We start from the raw sequence: 15,872 nt of genomic DNA, 5'->3' as shown, positions 1-15,872 counted from the left end.
AACTTCTTCTAGACATGACTCAAACTAAATTTAAAAAAAAATCTTAGAGGATTTTGTGTTAGTAAATGTATGCATTAGTCAAATACCATTTGAGAAACATAAAAATTAATAAACAAAAAATCTCTTGTTGTTGTAAAACTCATGTTTAATTTTGTTATTATTATGACATGTTTTGGTATATAAGTTGTATATTGAATACTAACAATATTATTCATAATTGTGGTGCTTTCAAGCCACCTCAAACTATCAAGGAGTTTATAGCAAGTTTATTTTTTAAACCACCTAATGAAAAATTATTTCTTTCAAATGCATGCATAACGAGTCATTGCAATGTATACATAGGAACTTTTCATTGTTAGGTGAACCTTTACATGAAGATATTTCAAATGGTTTTGGACAAAAATTTGTTGATGTAAAAGATTTAAAAATGTTGAGTATTCTCTAAAGGATGGATAGATTGGGAAATATTTAGATTTGATCAAATGAAAAAATAGTGTAAATGCAAATATCAATGAATTTAAGAATTAGATTGTTCCCAAATATGTGAAACATTCCCAACATGCCATATGGCTTGGTGGACAATTTCTCATATGCAAGAACACATTTCCAGTTAGAACAGTACCATTATTTATTGATTTCTTAAAAAACAACACTCTGAAACCACAAGAAGAAACCCAGTCTTAGTATTATAATTTAATGCAGGTGGCAATTTATGTTCATGTTTTATATAGACATGTGGATGATAGTATAGAAGATACCATTGTTTTTTTGAGGGAGTATCATTTATAAGTGAGTGATAGTTGATTACACTCATCAGAGTTTGTTTAGTATATCTTCAAGCTATTTTATGACAATCTAAAGGAAAGAGAAATTTAGATGATACAACATATCATTTGGTAAGATAATTGCAAAGGACAATTAAAAAATGTAAATATTTTTTATTGGCTAAGTAGGGCACACAAGGAAATCAATGTCTAACATATGTGGAACTTTTTTGAAGTTGGACATGGTAAAGGAGAACATGATGGAGTTGTTGCATGTGTAAAAAAAGCTCTTGCGAGAGAAAAACTAAAATTTGAGGATGCAGTGAAATTTAAAGATGTTCGTGTAATTGCGGATTGGTGAAATTCAAAATTATCTACAGGATCAACTGAGAACTCCACAATTCAACATTTCTTTTTATTAGTCAAGGAAGACAATATTCTTACACACATCTTATTACAAATCGTACACATATGTGGCATCAGCTGTGGAGCAACTACCATGTGGGAATATTTCTCACTGAGGTTACCTAAGAGGGCACTCAAAGCACCTAAGGTGGAAACCACTACTCTATGCTACATAGGTGCAAGAATAGAGGGAGCAATAAGAGGAACAATGGGTGTAGCAGGTGTGGGTGTAACAATATGTGCCCCTAATTTGTGTTGTGGCATGCCACCACCAACACCCTGGAATGACCTCATGTCAAAATAATTAGGATTTAGACCTAATACGAACTCACAATATAATTTATTCAAACAATAAAAAGGGACCTCATAACCGCAATATGGTGGATGATCAAAACCCATCCACCACCTCAACTAAAATTGTGTAGATATCTATGAATGTAGACACCACCTAATTGAAATTATTTTTGTGGTGGTAGGAATGGGTAGATTAGTTTGAGGGTCAATAAAATATTTGACTATATATGCTTTGGTGATTTTTAGATCATTAATTTTCTTAGAAGTGTATCCATTGGCATAAAACTAGCACATCTGCCCTCTCCATTGGTGGAATTGATCTAATTCTATATCAATAGATAAAACAGAGTCTACAACAACTTGCATTGAAATTGAAAATTGTATAAGATGAGGGGATGATAGGCTTGTTTTGAATTCCATTAATATTTTGTTGTATGATGTCAAGGTGTTCATTTAGTCATGCTCTAAATCGAGCCTTGTCTGATCCAAGGGATGGAGGTGGAGGTGGAGGTGGGGGGTTTTGAGGTGGAGGGGGTGGAGGTGGGGGTTTTGAGGTGTAGGTGGTAGAGGTGGGAGGTTTTGATGTAAATGGGGTGGAAGTGGGGGGTTGTGATTTGATGGATCCTCTATGTCAAAGTCATTCATGATAAAGATAGCACCTGCATATATATAAATATACATAAATTATATACAAAATTACAGGTTCAAGAATCTATTTATATATTACTAAATAGGTATGTTTAAGTTAAAACATGCACAATTTGATACAACACATGTACTTGATGTGTTGTATCAAATTGATTACAAAATATAAAATAGATAAAAAAAATAAAATGCTAAAATCGAAGAATTAGCATGCTTGGGAGGTCAAGAAATTGTTGGTAGGAGGTGGGATAGTGTTTGCAAACTTAGGGGTTCATTCTAGTTCTCATCTTCACTCCTACAGTTGCCACGGTGTGACTAGTAAAATGAAATCGCAGGCTATTTTAAAAAAAATAGTTTTAATGGAATGGGGCCCTGTTATTTTTCTAAAGTGGGCCACATTATGTTTCTAAATGGGGCCTTGTTATGGTGTGGGAAGGGTCACTAATGTGGCCCATTATTTTTTTGGCCTTGGGTTCTCGAAGCATAACAAGCCCTCATTCCTAGCTACATTCTTCCCAATGCACACACTTCCCCCTATCTGGGACCCAACTTATTGCACCCACCCTGCTTAGGAATGTGTAAATGGATTAATTAGCTAATTAATTTATTTTAGTTTATAATTTTTTGAGGAAAAAAATAGGAGTTAAATAAATAGTTTGTATTTATTTAATTCTTAGAGGCTCATAAGCATACATATTAAAAAAATATTAATTTATTTAATTAAGGTTGAACTATAGAGAAAAGGGCTAAAATGATAAATTAAATAAATGAATGCTTTTGATAATTTATAACTAGAAGATGATTGCGAAGGTTAACTAAATAATTAGCCTTATTTAATTGAAGTTGGTAGAGGATAAAATTGTGTGTTGCCAAAACATATAAAACCTTTTTATGAAGGCAATAAAATAAATAAATTTACAATTTAAGCACATAGGATAGTAGTAAACACTCCAAATTAAGCATTATAAAATTAAAAAATACAAGAGAAGCCAAGATTTAAATAGACAAATTCAAACGAAACATAATTTTTTTGGGTTTATCCAGAACACAAGGATCTAGAATCAACATTTATTCAAACCATGGTTTCATAAGGATACACATGATACATCTTGTAAGTCAAATTGAGTGAGACAAGGGAAAGTCAACACACCATTTTTACCCAATCACCCATCTCCAAGTAACCACCATTAAGGAAAACCAATGCTTGGACACTCAGTAAAATATTAGGCAAATCACGAAGATATCTAAAGCACAACATAAACATCCAACATGATATAATGTCAATAAAACACTATCAATTAATTGCTTCAATTGAAATAATCTAAAGTTAACATGATTTAGATATCATAGATGCATAAATCAATAAGTTCACCAATCATAATGTTGAACAAAATAACATCATCATAATCACACATAACAAATATAGTGAATAGTGAAACCAAAACACTACTATAGTTTAAAAATAGAAGTCACTACATAGGTATACATCCCATAATACACATTCAAACACAATAATTTAGAAAAAAATAATTAAATGCATGAATTATATTAATGACAATAAAAACACCATCAATAATTATAATATTAGTATGAATAGAAATTCAAATAGGCATATAAGGCACATAAGCATGAGACATTAAACACTTTCATAATATTTATTTACTGATTCATAATATCACTTAACATAAACTTACATCAAACCTGGTAAAAGAGCTAGTAAATGGTATTTACATAGCCAAAAACTCATCGTAAACCTCTTTGACCCTTATTGAACTAACATGTTATTTTAATATAGAGGATTTGGTAATCTTGGTGTGGGGATTGCATGCAATTCTTTAGACTTCTTTAATACTATTCCAAATGTCTCACTCATGTCTATCTTATCATAATTCACCCCTATTGGAAGCATCCAATTGAAAGAATGGATTAAAGAAGCAATAGTAAAATGAACCATTTGATGAGCCAAAGGAAGTCCTAAGCATATTCTTCTTCCAGCTCCAAATGGTATCAACTCAAAATTTTGTCCCTTATACTTTACCTTACTATTCTCACCATTAAAAAACCTCTCTGGCATAAATTTTAAAGGGTCCTTCCAAATTTTAGGATCTCTTCCAATTGCCCACACATTCACAATCACCATGGCATGCTTGGGTATCATATATCCCGCCACCTCACATGAGTTGTCTGCTCTATGGGGCAATGCCAAAGGAAGTGCTGGGTGTAGTCGAAACACTTCTTTCACTATAGCATGGAGATAAGGTAGATGATCTATGTCAGATTCTTCCACTTTTCGATCAAGACCAATTACATCTTCTAATTCCTTTTGCGCTTTTTTCATTACATGAGGATTGACAATTAGTTCCACCATAATCCATTCTATTGTTGTAGTAGTAGTATCACTACCAGCAGACACGAGTTCCTACATGATCATAAGAAAATGACTCATCAATAATAATAAAAATATATTATTAATTAAAAAATGAGTCAAAATAGGCGTTGATCAAGACTCACCAAGAGTAAATCCCTGATATTCACAAGAGTGAAATCATGGGCAGTCAGATCGAGCAGAATGTCGAGAAAGTCCTTTTCCTTGGGTAGGCCGACCCCTTGCCTCCTCGCCTCCAACCGATCTTGTATGAATACATCTAAGTACTCGTGTAGTCGCTTATGATAGACTGTCAGACCACGGCTCACTCCCTGAGGGTCCAGAAACTTCAGAAACGGATAAAAGTCGGCCAAGTTGGGTTTTCCGGCCAAGTTCACCATTTCACTAAAAGTGTTTCTCAATTCTGCAGACTCTGGATCTTTGGGATCGAACAAGTTCTTACTGAAAATGGCGTTGCTCATGAGATTGAGACCCTCGTAGTACACCAGCTCTGCAATATTCAAACTCGTCCCCCTCTTCTCGAAGACCATTTGAATCGTCTCGGAGACTTGATCTCTTCTGAGATGTTGCAGCGCTTGGAGTCTGCTTGGAGTGAAAAGCTCTGTGGTGGCAATCCGTCTAAACTTCCGCCAGTAATCTCCATACTGAGCAAATGCAATCGATGACTCGTGGTGAGAAAGTGCCTTTGCTGCTTCTATCAGAATCCGTCCTGCAAAATTCTGGTCGTGGGTTTTGAAGACCTCTTTTGCCATTTCAGAGGATGAAACCACCACAGCAGTTTTCATGCCGAGAGACAGAGTCATGAGTGGGCCGTATTTCTGAGAAAGAGCCCACAGAGATTCATTCGGTTTTCTCCCCAGCTGGAGAAGGTTTCCCACGATGGGCCAGCCAGGAGGTCCAGGAGGAAGATTTGCTCTGCTCTTCTTCTTTCTTTTCCCCATTAAATCTAATAAGAAATAAGCGAGCACACTGCTTACCAGCGCTGAAAGCCAAATCACCCATTGCCCTTCCATTGAATGGATTTTAGATCTGCTTGGGAATCAATTCCTCAGCAGATTTGTATATATAGATATCTATACAGCCTTGGGACAAAAATATATTCCTAAATAGATTTCAGATCTCCTGGGAATCTGTTAAAGACGTTGACCATTTTCCCTTACAAATATTGTATGTATAAAAATCATTTTCCTAAAATGATTTCTTGATGAAATCTGACAAAAAATCGTGATCTATCAAAGGACGTCATTTCTCCTGATAATATTTGGGTATATAAAAATGTATTCGGTAACTTAGTATCGTTGACCTAAAGATACCAAGAACAGCGTTCACGGAATCTGACAAAACTGTCGGCCTCCAAGAAAAGTGGAATCAATCTGTATAAATATAAAACATTTGGTAACGGCCATTGTCATTTGTATATAAAACTAGTCATACTATGCATGTGAATTGTGATCTAACAAGAAATACGCCAGCACACTGCTTTTCGAGAAAGCTATAATGCATGGAGACAACTTAGTATCGATGACAATTTTTTTTTAAAGATACCAAGCACAGCGTTCACGAAAATGTGGAATCCATTTCTGTATATAAATAAACATATTTGGTAACGGGCATTGTCATTTGTGCATGCATGTGAATTGTTGATATTCCATTATTATTGAATAATAAAAAATATATTCTCAAGTATTATTGATATTTTATTATTGAATAATAAAAAATATTTTTTAGCATTATTTTTTTTTTTTGATGAAAGTGGATAGAACCAGTGAACTATATTAAATTTTAAAGTTTTTTTAAAATTTTTTTTTTAACAGTGTCTGGTTCAAAAAGCACTGAAGGGAAAGAACCAGTAAGAAAACCCTTTAGTATTGCTTAAGTAACACAAGCCTATTCTACCCAATACCAAATGCCCATTGGCATAGTACATCAAAAAACCCATCCCAATTATATAAGCTGCATTAGATATAAAGGAAGCCACCAATAGAAGCATATAGAAGGAAGATTAAAGTATGATCACTGAAGGATGCATATCCATTGCTGCCAAAAAACACTAGTCTGAACCACCCCTGTCTATGAAACACAATTCTCCAACCACTAGTTAGAATGATACCACATAGCAGAAATGAAACCATAATCAGACACCCTATCAAAATAAACATTGTGATCTAGCATAACAAAACCCACACCAAAGAAAAGCCACACCAAATAAGGAGGTAGATGAAGACAACAACTGATATTCTATTATTAAATAATAAAAAATATATTTTCTAATATTCAATTAAGATTACACATATTTATAGATATTATTATTAAGATTGAATGAACTAACTTAAAAGTACAAAGATTACTAAATACATTCATTATAATTATAGCTCAATTATAATTATTGTTAGGTTTAATTATAGTTAGGGTTATGATTATAGCTCAATTAGGGTTAGGAATATGATTAAATAAGTGTTTAATTAAAGTTACAAAAGACATTTTTGAATTGGGGTTAAATTATGATTATAGTTCAAACATAGTTAAGGTAAGGGTTTAATTAGGGTAAGGGTTAGGTATAAAGTTAAATTGGAGTTAGGGTTAAGGATCAATTAGCCTTCTAGGATTTTTTTTGATTCGGGGTTAGGGTTAAATTATGGTTAGGATTCAAAGAGGTTAGGAATACAATCCAATAAATGAATTTTTTTAGGCAAATTGTTATGTACATTAAAATAATATTTATAATTTAAATTTTCTTTTCAAATTATTTAGAATTTGTATCTTTTAAAAATTTATATAAATAAATAAACATATATATAATATAAAACAATGTGAATTAATAATATTATTTTAGTTACAATAAAAAGAAGCTACTTGTTTATGCAAAAATGCGAATAGCAGATGTCTATGCGAAAAGCAGATTCATTTCTGCAATACCCTCGAAACATCCTCGAAAGTAGGAGAGGATTAATGGCTATCGACATAGTGGAACAAATTTTCATAAGGTCCATAAAAATGTTGTGGGTACCTCAAACCAATTTGCAGCTCTAAATGCCTCTCAATCATGCATTAGAGGAGCAAATTTGATTAATTTATAGCTTAATGATATATGCAAAAGGGTTGTCGGGGTTCCAAGGTGCCCCCCATCCGGCCAGAGAAATATAGGTGAATTGGCATCTTCCTCAATTATGATAGCTAACTTGGCTTGGAGAAGGACACAACAGAACCCTAGGGCACCATTAAAGAGACAAGAAAATCCTTTATCATAGCAGAGAGTGGATTTTCTTACCATCCCGAAGGCCTCTCTGGATAATTGTTACCCTAACAAAGGCAGTGTTTCATATTCACCATACATTCGTGTGGAGAGATTCTCTCGAGCCCAAAACGATGTTGCATTAGGGGCAAATAGAATAAAATTAGGATTAAGAAAAACCACCATGATAAGCTCAAAGTCAGTGGTCCAACATCTGTGCAAGGAAGGATATAACCCAAAATCAAAGGAGATGGAAACCTCTGGCTGTCACAATTCTAAGGAAATTAAGCACCCTATGTCAGTTCTACCTTCAAATTCCCCAGCTACTCCTAATAGGTTGGTCATTGAAATTGATAATTATACTCAGGCTAGGTATCAAATGCATTGCAGCGATAGAATGATCTTTGCTCGGTGGAAAGGCTGGGGGATCCCGTCGGAACAAATTGCTAATTGGGTGTCATCCTTCTTCAATAACCAGGTAAGAATTGACATCCTTCCTGATAATTTCTTAGCTATTGAATGTGGTAATCAAAATCTTAGAAATTCATTTCTTAATGAGGATATATTAAAATTTAAAGGTCTAGGGTTTGATTGCTGGGAATGGCAACCTCTCTTTCTCCCATCTCAATTCAAATCCTACATGGTTAATAGAGAAATTTCACTTGATAAATTCCCTGTAGAATTGCGCAATAATGACTTTTTAAGAATAATAGGCAACCAAATAGGTAAATTTGTAGAAGTCAAAAAATCAGCCCTAAGCTTCTTTAACCATCTCTTAATCGTTAAAATGAATATTAATATTAAATCTTTAGAGCCTATAACTCTGAAATGTGATAAATCTTATTTAACCCTAGAATTACCCTTTTATAATGGTCCCTTCAAAGATTCTATGCCAAGGAAGATCCCCTCCGAGAAAACTTTCCCTATATCGTTGCTCAAGTCTAATGGTGCTCCATTCAGATTCGTGGAAGGAGGGGGTTTTACCCTAGAGGGCTATAGGACTGATATTAACCCTAATCATCTTACCTCTAACCTATACCTTCATAGCTCTCCTATTAAGCCCTCTTGCTCCCCTCTTCCTTCACTACTAACTATAAATTCACCTCTAGCTGACTCTCTTCTGGGGGATCGAAATCTAGTAGATGGTGAAATCAATGAGGTTATCCCCCAGAAAGAGCAACTTGACCTAACAAATTTGTCATCATCTAGCTCTCTCATTCCACCAGAGAGGCTGAGTCCCTTAAGGTCTTCCCCTTTAATGGAACAAATTGCCTCTGAACAATCAACAGAGCTGGATAGGCTTTCCTCGGATCTAGGATTGGCATCCTTGCATGATCAACCAATCTCTCTAGTCTCAAGTATGGAGGGCTTTGAGGAGGAAAAGGTTTTCCCTCCATCTCTGAAGGTTGTTTTCTGATCCAACTGTAGAATCTAAGAATGATTGAGTGGCTAGGGAAGTTAAAATCATTGCCAATTTTGTAGGGGAAGAAGAAGTAAATGACCTCATGGACCTATTGATTGATGAAATTTGCAATGATGAGGAGTTGGAAAGACAAAAGGATTTCTTGGTCAAAAATCTTGTGGATGTTACTAGAGTCAACTTAGAAACAAATGAACTCTTTGTGGCATTAGATAACTTAGAAAATGATAACCCAAATATTCTAGGCATTCTCAGCTTTGATAGAAGCAAAGACTCTCCTGATTGTGCTAAACACAGTAAGAGAAGAGGTAGGAGATCCCTTGTTGAACTAAGGTCAAAGGATGGAGAAGCCAAGGGTTAGTCTAAAATATCTACTCTTTTTAATGCAGGGGAGGGGAAGTTCCTCCCCACAGAGCCATGAAAATCATTACTTGGAATGTTAGGGGTCTGAATGCCCCTAACAAACAACGCATCTTAAAGCACCGTATCTTTGATTCTAAACTAGATATAATGTTAATCCAAGAAACCAAAATGAACTCCTCAGATATAACCCTTTTTGAGAAAAAACTAGGCGTCAGATAGCTAAAATACTCCCCTGCATCAGGGGCCTCAGGGGGTTTAGCCATCATTTAGGACTCTAGATTCATCTTGTTTACACCTTTAGAGATTAAGAAAAACTGGATGGGAGGAGAAGTAGTAAGTTATAAAAATAACCTAAGATTCAAATTGATTAACATTTACGGTCCTATCCAAAATAGGGATAAGGCTAGGGTGTGGCTGGATCTGGAGTCTTTCCTTAGAAGCTTCCCAAATGATGTATGCATCATTGGGGGAGATTTCAATGCTATCACTAAGGTAGCAGACAAAAGAGGAGGTAGCAACAAACTTCCTCCAGCGGCTATAGATTTCAATCATTCGATCAATAGGAACTCCTTGTTGGAAATCCAGACGGTAGATAATGCCTTCACCTGGAACAATAGAAGGCTTGGTTTCTATGACATTGCTGAGAAACTAGACAGGTTCTTTATCCATGGAGGGCTCTTAGAGCTTAACTTTACCCTAAATGCAGAACCCCTCACTTTAGCAGGATCTGACCATTTCCCACTCCAACTAATCTTATTATCTGACCACTCCCCTAAAAAATGTCCCTTCAAATTTGAGAGCATGTGGTTCAGAGATGATAACTTTTTAAACTTAATTGAGAACTGGTGGAAAATACTCTATTTTCTCTTGTTCAAAGATGTTTATTATCACAAGCAAGTTAAAGCTTATCAAAAGGAAGCTCTTAGAATGGAATAGGACTAATTTTGGAAATATTTTCGATAAAAAAATCCTAATAGAAAATGATCTTAAGAGTGTTAACATTGAGGTTCTTGAGAAGGGGATGGATGAACATCTCTTCCTCAAAGAAAAGGCTCTACTCTCTGAGTATGAAAAGACACTCTCATATGAAGAGATATTTTGGAAACAAAAATCGAGGGAGACTTGGTTGAGTGATGGGGACCGAAATACTAAGTTTTCCACAATAGTACTAAGCAAAGGCGATGGGTCAATCGAATCTCTAAAATTAAGAATTGCCAGGGTTCCACCCTATCTGAACCGGACGATGTTGCCTTCGAGGCAACAAGGTTTTTTGATAAAATCTTAAACAATATTGAAGGCTCCAACCTCAGAGGCCAACTCAATATTATCAAGAATCTTCCAAAACTCATTAACGATGACCACAACAAAATCTTGTCAAAGAAATTCTCTGAGGAAGAGGTTAAATCTATCCTTATGAAGATGAATCCCGATAAGGCCCCAGGCCCGGATGGCTTTCCCATTGGCTTTTTCCAAAAATACTGGGGTTTTATGGGGACAGAGATCATGGACACCTTAGAAGGTATCAGGAACTCTGGTAAGATTCTCAAAGAAATCAACAATACCTTCTTATCTCTCATCCCCAAAAAAGAGAATCCTGAAAGCTTTAATGACTTCAGACTAATTGCCCTTTGCAGCACTCTGTACAAACTCTTAACCAAAACCCTAGTAGCTAGACTCCAGAATCTTCTCCCCATTATCATTAGTGAATAACAAATTGGCTTCATAGCAGATAGATGAATCTATGATGGGGTTAGTATAGCCCAAGAAGCCATTCATTCAGTCCAGCTCACCAGGGCCCCTAGTATGCTAGTTAAATTAGACATAAGCAAAGCTTACGAAAAATTTGATTGGCGCTTCCTATGCAAATGCTTGGAGGCCTTTGGATTTTCCAAATCCTGGATCAACCTAATCTTTGAATGTATATCCACCTCCAAATTCTCAGTCTTGGTTAATGGTTCCCCGGAAGGTTTCCTCAGCAGCTCAAGAGGGTTCAGGCAAGGAGATCCTATGTCTCCCTTCCTCTTCATCATCATGGCTGAAGCCCTAGGTAGATCCATCTCTAAGGCCAAAGAGGAAGGTGGGATCCAAGGAATCCCCATTACTAGCAGCCTCCCTCCCTTTACGCACCAGCAATTTGTCGACGACACGATGCTTTTTGGGGAGGGAATTGTAAAATAAGCGAGAGCCTTCAAAGGCATCCTTAATTCCTATATGCTAGCCTCATGTCAAGAGGTGAATCTGGCCAAGTCTATAGTTTTTTTGTTCAACATAGACCCCTCCTTAGGAAAAGTGATCATCAATGTCCTAGAGATTAGTGAAGGAACTCTTCCTTACAAATACCTAGGCATTCCCCTTGACAAGGGTAGAAGACCCTCAAAACTATGGGACAACTTGGTGGATAAAATCAAGTCTAGGATTAACACTTGGAAAGGAAAATGACTCTCATATGCAAGTAGAACAACCTTGGTTAGATCGGTCTTGTTAGCTATGCCCATTTACCAGCTCTCCTGTCAACATTTATCTTCTTCTAAACTTACAGAGCTCAATAAGAATCTCAGGACTTTCTTTTGGCAAGGTGCTAATGATAATCATAAAATATCACTCATACCCTAGGACAAGATATGCAAACCTAAAGAAGAAGGAGGAGTTGGCATTAAAAACCTTTGTGATCAGGGCAAAGCCTTGGGTGCCAAGTTGGTCTAGAGGATGTTCAAAACCCCCCACCTCAAATGGTCTCACTTGCTGCACCACAAATACCTTAATGGAGGGAATCCTATCCAAATCTTCAGAGAAACCAACCCTCCTAGAGGGTCCTTCCTATGGAATTTTATGATAGACTACAAGAGGATTATCTCAGACAGACTTACTTGGAACTTGGGGTTCGGGGATAAAGCTCTTTTCTGGTCAGATTCATGGGGTGGATATAAGGCTATTGATAATATCCATGACTTTGGTGCTACTCATATCCTTCTTGAATCTCATAGAGGTCCCCTGTTAAACAACTATATCTCCCCTTCAGAGGATGGGGCTGGTTGGCAGTGGATCGAGAAGGAAGATGAGGATATATCGGTAAGGGATAAACAAAAACTTATGGCAATTCTTAAATCAAGGAACATTGTCCTAGGTCAAAATGAGGACAAGTTCGTCTGGGATGGCTCCCTAAGAGGAGAATACAACTCTAAGGATGGGTACTCTCTCATCTCCAAATCATTTATAAGACCCATGACTAAGCTTCCCTTGAAACTTTGCTAGGATAAATACTGTCTGCCTAAGGCAGGTATCTTCTCCTGGCTTGCGGTTCAGAACAAGCTCCTAACTGCGGACAAATTTAGAAGAATGGGGTATGAGGGCCCTAGTAGACGTCCTCTTTGTGAGGCAGACGAGGAAGACACCAATCATATCCTCCTTAACTGCCCCTTTGCTCACAAATGTTGGATCTGGTTCACCAACAAACTTGAATGGTCCACGACCTTTCCCCACAACATCTTTGGAATGCTCAAGGCTTGGCCTCTCCTCAAGCGTGGCTGCCTCTTTGAAGGTTTATGGACAGCTCTTTCTGTTAGAGTTTCAAGAAGATTCGAAGCAAATATGAACTAACAATTATATGCAGATTTAAATACAAAAGATAAAGAAATAAAATAGGACAGAGATAACACAAAGATTTAATGTGGTTCACCTAGAATGGGTTACGTCCACCATACACAGCCATCCAATCTTTCTTATTATCTAGCAAAAATAGTACATCAACCTTACAATGCCTTAAGCATCCCAGCTGCTTATAACATGCATTTTTAGGGCAACAAACAAAGTCGGCCTTTTTAGGGTTTTATTAGAATGTCAGTTTTCATCAACAAAAAATGACAAATTTTTTTTTTCTCGGGGGCTCCCGCCCTCGAACCCCGACAAGGATACATGTTGAGTGTACAATACTTTGTTGATCAGTCACCACATTTCAATAATCTCCCACTTGGAGACTGATTAGGCTCCACACCGAACAATCTCCCACTTAGAGACTGATACTACACGACACCACTATACATGCAGCATCCGCTGGATAAAACACTAGGACTCGACTGGCATAAATTCCACAATTATCAATCAAGAAGACCAACAAAAACTGATGAAGAAATTAGCTTCTCCTGTGGAACTGCCTTCGTGAACATATCAGTAGGATTCTCACCCGTGTGAATCTTCTCAAGCTGTAACTGACCCTCCTCCAAAACAGTCTGGATGAAGTGGTACCTGAGTTGAATGTGCTTTGTCCTTAAATGAAAAGAAGAGTTCTTCGCAAAGATGAATGGCACTCTGGCTATCAGTATACAATGGGCTATCCTCTTGTGTCTGACCCAATTCCTCTAGAAAACATTGCAATCAAATCATCTCCTTGCTGGCTTTTGTAGCAGCAACATACTCAGCTTCAGTGGTTGAAAGGGCAACAACCTTTTGCAGCCTAGAAATCCAACTAACTACAGTTCCCCCTATAATAAAAACATACCCTGTAGTACTCCTCTGTGAATCAATATCACCCGCCAGATCAGAGTCAACAAATCCACTCAGAGTAGCATTAGATCCTTTGAAACATAATGCCTTCGTAGTAGTTCCTTTCAAATACCGAAGAATCCATTTCACAGCATTCCAATGTTCCATACTTGGATTACTCATAAACCCGCTCACAACTCCCACTGCATGTGCAATACCTGGCCTTGTGCATACCATTGCATACATCAGACTGCCAACAACTGATGAATACGGGATGTTAGACATTTTATTAACCTCTTCCTATGCCTTTGGGCACATCTCCTTAGTCAATTTGAAATGACTAGCCAAAGGTGTACTAACTGCTTTTACATCTTGCATGTTAAATCTTTTCAACACCTTCTTTATATACTCACTTTGGGACAAATTCAAGGTTCTATTTTTCCTGTCCCGTGTAATCCTCATACCGAGAATTTGCTTAGCTGTGCCCAAATCCTTCATAGCAAATGACCTGGCTAATTTCTATTTAAGATTATTTATATGTTGCATGTTAGACCTAGCAACAAGCATGTCATCAACATAAAGCAATAGGATAATATAACTGCCATTATTAAATCTCTTAAAATATACACAATGATCACAATGACATCTATGATAACCGTGTTCAGCCATGAAACTATCAAATTTTAAATACCATTGTCGGGGTGCTTGCTTTAGGCCATACAGACTTTTCTTCAACCGGCACACCAAGTTCTCCTTACCTTTGACCTCATATCCCTGTGGTTGCAACATGTAAATTTCCTCCTCCAAATCTCAATGGAGAAAAACTGTTATGACATCTAATTATTCAATATGTAAATCATCTGTAGCCACAAGACTAAGTACAATTCTAATTGAAGTCATTTTGACAACTGGAGAAAATATTTCATCATAATCCATACCCTTTTTCTATGCAAAACCTTTTACCACAAGTCTGGCCTTATATCTTTTTTGACCTCCTTCCTCCTCCTTTAGCCGATAAACCCATTTGTTACGCAAGGCTCTCTTTTTTGTAGGTAAAGGGACTAAGTCCCAAGTCTTATTTTTCATCAAGGAGTCCATCTCCTCTTTCATGCCTAGCTCCCACTGTTGTTTGGCATCTACCTGCATTGCTTCTTCATATTCTTCTGGTTCACCAGAATCTATTAATAAAATAGAATACAAAGAAGGAGAAAGTATTTCAGGGGGCCTACTTATCCTCATAGAATGTCTAACACTTATAGGAGTTTGTGGGACAATCTATTGTTGCTGAGCATTAGGTACCTGTGGCATTTCGTTTTCAGGAATCTCATCCAACACCACATATTCTTGTTTGTCCTGTTCATGCTTCTTTTCCTGCACCTGTTCTTTATACATAACCTTCTCATTCAATATAACATCTCTACTTCTAATTATTTTCTTATTTTCAAAATCCCATAACCGATAGCCATATTCATCTATCCCATATCCAATGAAAGTACATTTCTGAGATTTAGCATCAAGTTTGGTTTTGTTTTCTTTATCAACATGGACAAAAGCTTCGCAACCAAAAGTTTTTAGAAAAGAATAATTTACCTTTTTACCAGTCCATGCCTCTTTTGGAATACCACCATCCAAAGGGGTTGAAGGTCCTCTATTTATCAAATAGACAATAGTATGTACATCATCTACCCAAAAATGTAAGGGCACTCCAACATGCAATCTCATGCTCCTCGCGCATTCCATGATAGTCCTATTCATTCTCTCTGACACACCATTTTCCTGTGGAGTTACTGGAACTGTCTTCTGCTTTCAAATCCCATTTAAGGAGAAGTAATATTCAAATGCTTTGCTGCAATACTCACCTCCATTATCTGATCTGAGACACTT

At 36.6% G+C, this 15,872-nt stretch overlaps 1 protein-coding gene across 1 annotated transcript; it reads right to left on the bottom strand.

Annotated features, from left to right (window-relative positions):
- Positions 1-3,894: 3,894 nt before the first annotated feature.
- LOC131037717 (iridoid oxidase-like) lies at positions 3,895-5,507 on the bottom strand. The gene is made up of 2 exons (XM_059222212.1): positions 4,620-5,507; positions 3,895-4,527 (listed from the first exon to the last, which is right to left on the bottom strand). Exons 1-2 carry the CDS (start codon positions 5,505-5,507, stop codon positions 3,895-3,897), a joined length of 1,521 nt encoding a protein of 506 aa, XP_059078195.1.
- Between the last annotated feature and the right edge of the window lie 10,365 nt (positions 5,508-15,872).

This window comes from Cryptomeria japonica, chromosome 6, assembly GCF_030272615.1.
Source record: "Cryptomeria japonica chromosome 6, Sugi_1.0, whole genome shotgun sequence".
NCBI classification, from domain to species: domain Eukaryota; kingdom Viridiplantae; phylum Streptophyta; class Pinopsida; order Cupressales; family Cupressaceae; genus Cryptomeria; species Cryptomeria japonica.
The sequence above is the reverse complement of the archived record's forward strand: the minus strand, read 5'-3'. Positions and strand labels throughout refer to the sequence as shown.